Source organism: Pipra filicauda, unplaced genomic scaffold, assembly GCF_003945595.2.
Source record: "Pipra filicauda isolate LSUMZ 115617 unplaced genomic scaffold, ASM394559v2 scaffold138_size1969278_pilon, whole genome shotgun sequence".
Classification (NCBI taxonomy): domain Eukaryota; kingdom Metazoa; phylum Chordata; class Aves; order Passeriformes; family Pipridae; genus Pipra; species Pipra filicauda.
Window position 1 is genome coordinate 1,264,824 of NW_024103862.1, and position 10,323 is coordinate 1,275,146.

The 10,323-nt window shown below is 38.6% G+C and overlaps 1 protein-coding gene across 2 annotated transcripts in view; it reads right to left on the reverse strand.

Moving 5' to 3' along the window:
- Nucleotides 1-10,181, reverse strand: part of ARMC1 (armadillo repeat containing 1) — a 34,710-nt gene extending 24,529 nt beyond the window's left edge. The window contains exons 1-3 of one of the 2 annotated variants that reach the window (XM_027748209.2): nucleotides 10,017-10,181; nucleotides 7,308-7,510; nucleotides 3,014-3,105 (exon numbers count right to left, since the gene is read on the reverse strand). In XM_027748209.2, coding sequence (XP_027604010.1) covers nucleotides 3,014-3,105; nucleotides 7,308-7,499 — 284 coding nt within the window. In that variant the 5' untranslated portion in view covers nucleotides 7,500-7,510; nucleotides 10,017-10,181. Of the gene's footprint in view, nucleotides 1-3,013; nucleotides 3,106-7,307; nucleotides 7,514-10,016 lie in introns of both variants that reach the window. The other variant, XM_027748210.2, reaches the window with a different exon arrangement.
- Nucleotides 10,182-10,323: the final 142 nt, after the last annotated feature.

Here is a 10,323-nt window from a genome sequence, read left to right on the forward strand (position 1 = left end):
CATGACTGGATAAACAGCTGGCACTCAATTTCAACTCTCATCCTCAGCAGTCTTATGAAGGAAACAGTACTTTACCTTCATGATTATGAGTGTATAAGTGCTATATTCTTTTTCCATTGGCTGTCTATTACTTACAACAAAAGGGTTTGGGCCTATGCCTGAGGCTCCCATGTACTATTACAAGAAGTCATCAATAGCAAATCAATTCCAACTACTTTCCAGTTGATGGCATTGACCATTTAAAGATCTGTTAGACTCATTAGCTGTACGTAGGTTATGACAAGAAATTCCACACCTGAACTTGAGGTCTCTAATACAAAGACCTTCAAGGCTTATAAAGAGATATATGATGAGAAAAGCCCTCAAATTTCAGGATTTGCATCACTGAAAGCAAAGGAGAACCGGAATTCTAGACAAACTCAGCTTCCTAACACAGTGTCAGTTTAGCACTGCCAAACATCAACTTAAGTCTGAACTATGACAAATACTCAGTTTGTGACTTGCCTTTTGGTCCAAAAGATGCTGAGTTCTGTCTTGCTTGAGAGAACCAAGCAATAACTGGAAAAGCAGAATTCTGTCAGAACTCTGTATTTTTTTGTACAATTTGTTTGCATTTTTGTAACACATCACCAAAAAAAAAAAATCTAAATCCCAAATCAAATTCTGGAAATAATAAAAATATTTTAGATAGAGTGATGAGCTAAATACACAGATTCTAGAAGTAAAAGGGAACGTACAGCATGACCAGTCAGTCATTAAGATCATTAATTAAGACTTATTAATGTTTAGTTTCAGTTCATGCAATATAATCTTCTGGTAAACTGAAATCATGTTAAATGCTAAACCCCACATTTTGTAAAGCAAATTAAAGACTGTAGAGACCTAGTTTTCTGCCCTACAGACTTTCTAACAAAACAAGCCACAACCCCAAACCATTGGTTTTTTGTGACAAAAATCATTTTACATCTATCTTCTAGGCACTTCTCAACCATCTTTCTTCATATTTATGCAGGCAATACAAAACTTAACTTCAGCATTTCCTGTCAACATTAAAACCTAAAATCCTGACAAGCACATGACAAAGTCTTATATTTGAAGATGCTATGTATTTAAATTTTCATGATATCACACTTTCCAAATGTTACAAGCATACAAATCAAACGAATGTTCTTACTCTTGCCAAAGAGCTTTCTAGAAAAAAAAAGAACACCTACAAGATTTCCAGTTTTTATTGACTTCTCTCTCCTTTCCTACACATTTCTGAACTTCACATTCTTTTGACCCTTGAAATTGAAACCTAGAAAAAAACGCTGAAGAGATTTCCATGAAATTCTTCAATGTTTCCCACGTAATATCTGTAAGCTGTAGAGACTGATAATGAACTACCATTCCCCTCTCAACAACTTCTTCAGGATGTCTCTGCGCTCCAAATAGACATGTAATCTATACTAAAAGTTCTTCTGAAATACATGCTTCTGTTATTACCTAAACATTTCAGGTCTTATTGTTATTATAACAGTAGAAAGAAAAGACTTCTCTATATTTTACCTTAATTATGCTTGTTCTTAAAAAAAGGTGAAAATTGTAAGACTTAAATTTCATTTTTCCCCCCATACATCACATTCAAGACACCTATCATTTTAAAAAGGTATAATTGTTACATTATTCAAAAAATTTGGCAAATCTTCTGCATTTTAGTCATTTCCATCATTGTTCTTCTTAAGACATTTTTTTTAAGTCTTTTTGTTTTGGGTAACTGGTGAATAACAAGATGATACTTAGGCATAATTCAGAATTCCATGCCAATACATAATCTTCTTAGTTTCAGCAGATTTAATGAAGTAAAGCAAAGTAAACAATTGTAATATTTCCTAGATCACGTATCACACAAGACTTGTGTACAGACCAGAATCTTCCCTCCAGTTTTTCAGGTTCGCACATATAGACAGGTAAGTAGTGTCAGACAGAGATACAACAATAATCCTGCAATATCTAATAACAGGAGTACTGAATGCTGGGCTGCATCAAAAGCAGTGTAGCCAGCAGGTCAAAGGAGATGATTCTCCCTCTCTATTCTGCTCTTGTGAGACCCCACCTGGAGTACAGCAAACAGGTCTGGCGTCTGGCGTCCCCAACATAAGAAGAACACAGAACTGTTGGAGCAAGTCCAGAGGAGGGCCATGAGGTTGGTAAGAGGACTGGAGCATCTCCCCTACAAAGACAGGCTGAGAAAGTTGGGGCTGTTCAGTCTGGGGAAGAGAAGGTTGCGTGGAGACCTCTTAGCAACCTTCCAGTATCTGAAGGGGGCCTACAGGGAAGCAGGAGAGGGACTCATTATCAGGAACTGTAGTGATAGGACAAGAAGAAAGAGGTATAAATTCAAAGAGGGAAAATTTAGGTTAGATTAGGAAGAAATTCTTTATTGTGAGGGTGGTTAGACACTGGAACAGCTTGCCTAAGGAGGTTGTGGATGCTCACCCCCTACCCTGACAGTGTTCGAACCCAGATGACACACTGTACAAAGATATCAGAGACTACAAACCATATTAGCTTCTACTCCACCTGCAAGATGTTTCCTCAACAGAGAGCTGCAGATACATTACCTTCAAAAATACATGGAAAAAAATTCCCTTCCCAAAGGTGGGATTCAAAGAATAAATGTGGCAGATACCAAACAATTTCATTAAATGCACTACTGCAGGACATCCTTTTACAATGATGAGAAGGATCATAAGAGAAACTAAAGGGAAGGGACAAAATTAGTTATCAGTAACAAGGCAAAGAAAACTGTTGTTTGTCAAATGACTTGCAAATTAAGATTTCTTGTAGACTGTGGTCTGACTACTTTGAAATACTGTAAAATGAAAACAATTAATTGTTTGCAGCCACATAATTTCAACAGGGAAGAATGAAATACTAGAAACAGAGTCTACAAATTCATAGTAAAACTTTCACTTTGCATCAGAATGTTACATTTACACTGTTTGGACCCAACAACCCATTGTAAACTTACTTTTGTATTACATTCTGTAAGCTGAGCATCATACCCAATTCACTCTTCATCTTTTCTCTGTTGACACGGCACTCAGCCAAATAGCGGAGAGCCTAAAAAAAGAGGATCACAGCAAATCAGTAATACCTCCAGTACATTAGAAATCATTCCTACTAGTGTATATCTGAAAAACATTCACAATGGCAGTTCTAGTAAGAAGAGAAAAAAATTTATCTACTGTGAACATTAAAAAATTATTTTATTCTTATAAATACATTGAAAGCATAGAGTATCTAATCTAAGAGAAAAGGCTGAGAGACTGGGTTTGCTTATACTGGCTGAGAGTCTAAGGGACAATCTAAGAGCTATCTACAGCTACACAAGAAGCCTTCATGAAGATGATCAAGCCCAACTTTCCTCTACAGCAGCAGACAATGCAACAAGGGGGAGCAGCCACAAATTGTAGCTTGAGAAGTTTAAATCAGATATTACCTCTGAAGGTACTACAACACTGGAACACATGACCTAGTGGAACTGCAGAATCAACGAGACAAAGCTACAACTGACCTGATTGAGTGCTGGTGACAGTCCCAATTCAAGCAGGAAGTTGAAGTCAATGACTTCCAGAAGTCCCTTCCAACAAACATTTTTGTGACCTGAGATCTAAAGTAATTTTTATACATGATGCTTCTAATATAATTTCCATCAATTCTATCAGCTTCCCCAGCACTAGAAAACTCAGCACCACCAAGTCTCTACCAAGTCCACAGAAAGAGGGCTACCACATGTGTAAGCTTTTGAAGATTAACTGCAATATTCATCATACCATGAATAATCCATCACTCCGGGAACAGAATGCAAACAGCAGCAAGCTGCTTATCTTACCGTTACCTAAACTGGGTATTTACACTTATTTGTTGCCCAAAATTTTGTTTATTTGACTTTGAAGGTAGATTCTTTGCACAGTTTCACACTGCTGACCCCAGTTGGCACCTGCATATCTGTATGATCCTCCTAACACTCCCTTCCAGTTACAGTGTCAGTCCTTCTTTGCACAAGATATCTCTCTATAGTTTGTGCTGAAAAAGTTTTCTTAGAAAGAACTTCCAAAGGTGTTTTATTGATGCAGGTACAAGAACTGCACTTGCAAAATCCTGCAATACACAGATACAATGATTTATAAAAAGGGTTTTGTGATAGGTTTAGAAGTGCACCGATTCTTTAAATATAGTCATATAATAGCTATGCTGCTCGGTAACTGCTTTAAAAATAACAAGTTCCTTAATCCCTCCAGAAATAGAGAACTAATCGCTTGAGGTGGTTTTTTATCAAGTCATCTTCAGCACATATTAGGTAAAAGTCACAAAACCATTTTATTGCCTTTTGAGAAACTCTGGTTGCTGTCTGGCATGATAAAAACTTTAGAAGTGATTTTTGTTATTTCCTGATGTGGATCAGTACTGATAGTTGCAGTCTATAAATGTTGTATATGCATTTATTATCTTACTTTTCAATTATGGGAAAATACCTAAATAATAGCTCTGAAGTAACTTGCATGCTATGAAATATATCCTTATTGGTGGAATAGGTTTCATATTTTTATTAGTCTCTGGCAATGTAGTAAGGGTACAATCCAGTTGGACAAAGAAAAACCTATTCCCTTAACAGCTGATTTTTTGAGTCAAAAACACAGGCAGTCTCTTTTCCATCTGTTACATACTCTTACCTCACACATGTAACTTCCATTAAAATAACACCAAATACAAAGTAGTGACACCAACTTAAGCGACCCAACTTTTCAACATAAGGAAGTTCCTATTCCCCCTGCCCCCCATGGGAGATACAAAGGTCTGAACCTTCCAAGAAGTGAGATCATTTTTACTTATTAAATCCAGTATACTGAAAGCACAGGGAAGGTTACTGTTATGAACTTTGGCTCAACCTTTGTTCAGCTAAACACATACCTATGTTACCTTTAAGGTTCACAAGTAAGTTCATCATACTCAACAGGAATATCTCCAGACTTCAATACAGAACATACTGTTCTCAATTTTAATAACAGAAGGCATCTTTGATGGTTTTAAGTGAAATTTTAAGGTAGTTTCTTAACTTTAGAGTCCTATTTTTTAAAATTTTAGTCCAAATTTAAGAGGAAAAGAAAGCAGTATTGCCCAGGTTACTTCTGATCTTTTTAAATTAAATCATTCCAAAACTCTTAGCATTTGAAGTGTAACATAAAAAATTCCTGAAATCAAGATTAGAGAAAACTATAGAAAATATATATCACTTCTTGATCAGACAGAAGAAAAGACTGAGTTGTAACTGCACAGGGGGAGGAAAACACCTTCCCTGAAAGATTCTATAACATATCAAAAAAGTTAAAAAGGCAATTATTATGATTCATAGAGACTATTATAATTTCACAGTTAGAGAAATCCCAGAACAGCGTAATAAGAAATTGAAAATCAGTGCTGTATATCCTTTTATAAGATATAAACTTGATGAAAGATCATTACATTTAATGATTCCCATCCAAAGGGAAGCACCTTTTGACTAATGGGATGACTAGAAAAACAAAACCAAAAGACTTTTCAGAATAGAAAAATACAAAACACGAAATATAAAAAGTTATCAGTGAAGATATTAAAAGCTACAGAACCTAAGCAGTTCAAGAACTCATGAACACAAAGAGTCTGGGTAGCAGACCAAAGCATGTTTTCACAGTAAACTGATCCATTTCTCATTGCAGCCAGGGTCCTGGGATCTAGCATGGTCTCCTCTAAATCCCAATTTTTAATACACTCTAACCGTACGTTATTCCCAAATGGAACAACCCAGCTGTCCCCCATTCTCACCCACCGAGCTGTCCTTACAACACAACTTGAGTACTGTCTGGGGCTGTGGAACCACACTGCAAACTGCATTAGTCCTCATCACTCTGACAAAGCCAGTCTTTTTTGTGTAGAGTTAGTTTTTGTAACATGAGCACAGACTGATTTCTGAATCTCATGCAGGCTGTGAGAATACACAGCCCAATGGAACAAAGGAAGGAAAAAGACATCCAAACAAGATCTTCTTTTAAGAACAGAACCTAAGGAAACCACACTGGAAAGAAAACCAATGCAACATATTCCCAAGTACAGTAAACTCAAAGTTCTCTTACTGAAGAACATTATAATCTGACAAGTGCTAGAACAAGGCTAATATAAAAAACACTTAGCAGGATACAGGTTTTCTGAATTATGGGACCTTATTCCCGAAACCTGGAAGAATATCAGAGTCACTAAGGTAATTCCAAGAAGTCTACTAATATCTACTATGACAGCAATCCAAATGAAGAATAAAAAATCATGGTACAGAGATGTCTCAGTGACATAAAGAATAATGTTTACTTGCATGTAAAAGTCAGAGCTCTTTGTTCTTTCACATTATTTACAATTCAATAAGGACATAAAAATGGAAAAAAAAAGAGCACCACATAAATTTCAGTAACTTAAAATCTTAAAAGTCTAATTCAATTCTTCAAATAACTCAATTTTGACTTTCATTTGTCTCACTTCTAAGCAATAAATGCGCTTTAAATTAGTATTCAGATTCAGGATAAGAAACTGGGACTTCAGTGTTCATGACTTAGAATGAGAAGAAACAGATGAAAGCTGGAACAAGTTGTAGTAGATATCGATAGATTTTGGGTTGGCTGGTTCTTTGGGTTTTGAGAGGGTTTTGTTTGTTTTTAATAACATGAGGGTGGTCAAATGATAGAACAGGGTGCCAGAGAGGTTATTAAATCTCCATCCATCAAGGTGTTCAAAACCAAACAGGCACAGCCTTGAGCTGTGATTTTAGTGCACTTAATTTGGGCATGGGATTGTACTACATAACCTCTGGAGGTTGTTTCTAACTTAAATTACCCTATGATATGGGGTTTTTTTGTTCTTTACACCATGAATGTCAAATCACTGTGTGTATTTACCAAGCTCCATGACTACATCTTTAGAAAGAGATTTAAGGGTCCTTACCTCCCTCCACACAAAAAGTGAAATAGCTGTATTAGGGAAAAAATGCAAAGTGAATTAACATATTGAAAAGGTCAACCCTGGAATAACGTGTCATTGCTAAAAATTTTCTGAAATACATGTCTTTTAAAAAAAACACATATAACAAATATCAACATAACATAAAGCCAGGTGTTTTTTTTCCTTGTTTAACCAAACTGTTAAAACAGTTTTGTTTATAAACTGTTTGTTTAAACACCTTGTTTAACAAAGTTTGAAAATGCCCTACCAACATACAAATTCATTCCCAGAGTACTTACTAGTAAAGCTGAATGAACAACTGGAGGGTTCGGATGGTCCAAAAACAGAATAAGACCTGGCAGGCATCCTTGATCCTGAACAATGGCCCGTCTGTTCAAGGGATCAGCTGCTAGATCTCGGAGCTGGTTAACTACAGAGAGGGCATCAGGCTCCTCACTCATAGCGGAGTTCATTTTTTCTGCACCATGCATACAAAATACACCTGCTGGTAAAAAAACCTGTATTACTGCTACCACAATACTTACCCTCAACTAAAACACAGATAAGAAAAAGAACAAAGGCATTGATTAGTTCTAAGCAAAAAAGTATGTAAGAAACAAGGACTAGAATTCATAAAACACGGATGGAATTGATCTTGAATGGATCTTGAAACTTGTAAACTAGAAATCTAAACTTCCTATGCAAAGAACAGGTATATTTGGTTAATAAGATTTTTATTTGTTTCTTATATGTTATTCCAGACCTGTCAGCCTCTATGAGAGCACATTTGTATTTTTTACACTATTGACAAATGTTTCCAGGAAATCCATAGTTTTTTCACAAGGCACCTTAGAAGTCTGCAAACATACTTCTGTGTAAACACATGCAAATTCAGAATACGTATTTTCAGAGTAGCTTTGGCAATCCACAAATTTTACACTAAAATCAAACAGAAAAGTCAGCAAAATACTAACATTTCATCAAGAACAGTGAACGTAAAACGTTACTCTGCACACACATATACATATATATAAAAAAACTACTGTAATGCCATACTCAAAGGCAAAAAGGGTTTTAGAGGCTGGGTTTGGGGTGTTTTTTTCCCTTTTCACTGTCAATACAAGAAGAGCAAGCAGGTCACTCCTCGATCCAGCTGAAGCCCAGGCCACCAGATCAGTTTCAAAGGAGACAAGTGTTACCTTGAGAGTATTGGATTTCGCAGTTGTTTAATAATAACTACTTAACAAGCAACAAAAGCATAAGCTTACTCAGAGAAAATACTGTATCTTGGTGCAAAAAACTAGTTTGTCTCCTCAGATTGATTATGTGTCTCTGAAACTACTAAACACTAACTGTGGTTCTGGTCGTTCCAAACTACCAGCTCATCCAAGTAACTTATTTTAAGGCATAAAAGTGCAAGTAAATAAATATGTCTTGGTAATTTGTTAAATATCTCGTTTTCCCTGAATAAAAATAAAACAAATTAAATTTGTGACATCATTTTAACATCTCTTAGCATCATCTGTCAACCAACTACTACTGTACAAACATTATGTATAGTTTTTTCTCACCGAAGGTTGGCCTTTCAGCAACATAAATTAATCACACTCATCAAAAAAAAGAGCCATAAACATGCGTTTGGATTATGATAATTTCTGACATTTTCACATAGAAAAAATACTGTTAATCTCCAAGTCACTGCTTCTTCCTTCAGGAAAGACAGTGCTAAAGTGAAAAGTACATGCCAATGATTAGTCTTCAGGGTATTTTTCTTGACTATCACAAGTCCAAGAGAGATTACCTGGGAGATACAGCAGCACAATCAACAGAAAAGTTTGTATTTCCAAAGAAAACAATTCTAAATTAAAAAAAAAAAACAAAACCACCAACAAAACAAAAAACAAAGCAACTCTCTTTAATATTATTACTTTACAATGTTCACAAAGGAATTTATTCAAAACTTAGAAATCAAGTCAGTTGTGGAGCTGATGCCAACCAAAGTCTGAGTTCAAATTCTGCATTCCAAGCACCAGATCATTCCCATGACTCTTTCTATCCTGATCATCTTTTATCTTTTGCTTTCTAATCTTCTAAGAAAAAAAAAAAAAGATACCAAATTTTACCACCTCCTATCCCATTAGGCCACACTCATCTGAAGGGAACCTACAAGACAGCTGAAGATGAACTTTTTACAAGAGCATATAGTGATATGACAAGAAGGAATGACTTCAAACTGAAAGAGAGTAGGTTTAGATCAGATATGGGAAAGAAATCCTTTGCTGTGAGGATGGTGAGGCACTAAAACAGGTTGCCTAGAGAAGTTGTGGATGCCCCATCCCTATAAGTGTTCAAGGCCAGGTTGGATGGAGCTCTGAGTCTAGTGGAAGGTGTCCCTGCTCACAGCAGAGGGGTTGGAACCAGAGGACCTTTAAGGTCCCTTCCAATCCAAAACATTCTGTGGTTTTATGTTCTCCCAGACTCTTCTCCATCCCCCCTCAGCCACAACTGCGAGGATATCTTAAGTTCTCACCATGACCTGCAACAACCAATTTTATGAAAACTCGCTTCCTCCACCCCCGCCGGCATTTGTTTATAAAAACATTAAGCTGTTTTATAAGTTCTAAGAAGTTACTTAGAATTTAGGAGCCTGGCAGAGCAGTGAGCCAGGTGCTGGCTCATCTCCCCTCCTCGTAGCTCTGAGATCAAACCCCACCACAAGCACCGCAGCTCTCTCTCTCTGCTGCTCTGTGCCCCCGTCGGAGCGGCCCCAGGGAGGCACCTCCGCAGCCCGCACCCGCTGCCAGCGCCCCCTGAGCGCCCGAGCCCACGGCCCGGCGGCGAACAGGCTCCGCAGCTCAGCTCCCGGGCCCCGCGCCCGGTGGAGGCTCAGCCCCGCAGGCCCCGGACACCGCGAGCTCCAGGAGCGCGGAGGGAGCCTCGGCTGGACCTGCCGCGCCCCCGCGGCCCTTACCCGGCGCGGCCTGTTCCCCTCCCCGGCAGGGCCCTACCGTCGCAGAAGCAGTCCCCGGGCGGCAGAACAGCTCAGCCCCGCGCCCCCATGTCCCGCGGAGCGGCGCGGCCTGCGGAGAGCGGCGGTGAAACCCGGAAAGAACAGCGGAAACAGCAACGGGAAGAGCAGCGGGACCAGACTCACCGCACCGCCCGCCGGGCCCGCTCTGACCCGGCACCGCGCAACACCGCGCGGCGCGATTGGCCCAGGACCGGTAGCGGCTCTCCCCCAATCTCTGCGCGCTTTGCTCCTGGCGGGGCGCGATGTACGACGGGACTTGTAGTCCGGAAGTAGTAGTCCTGACC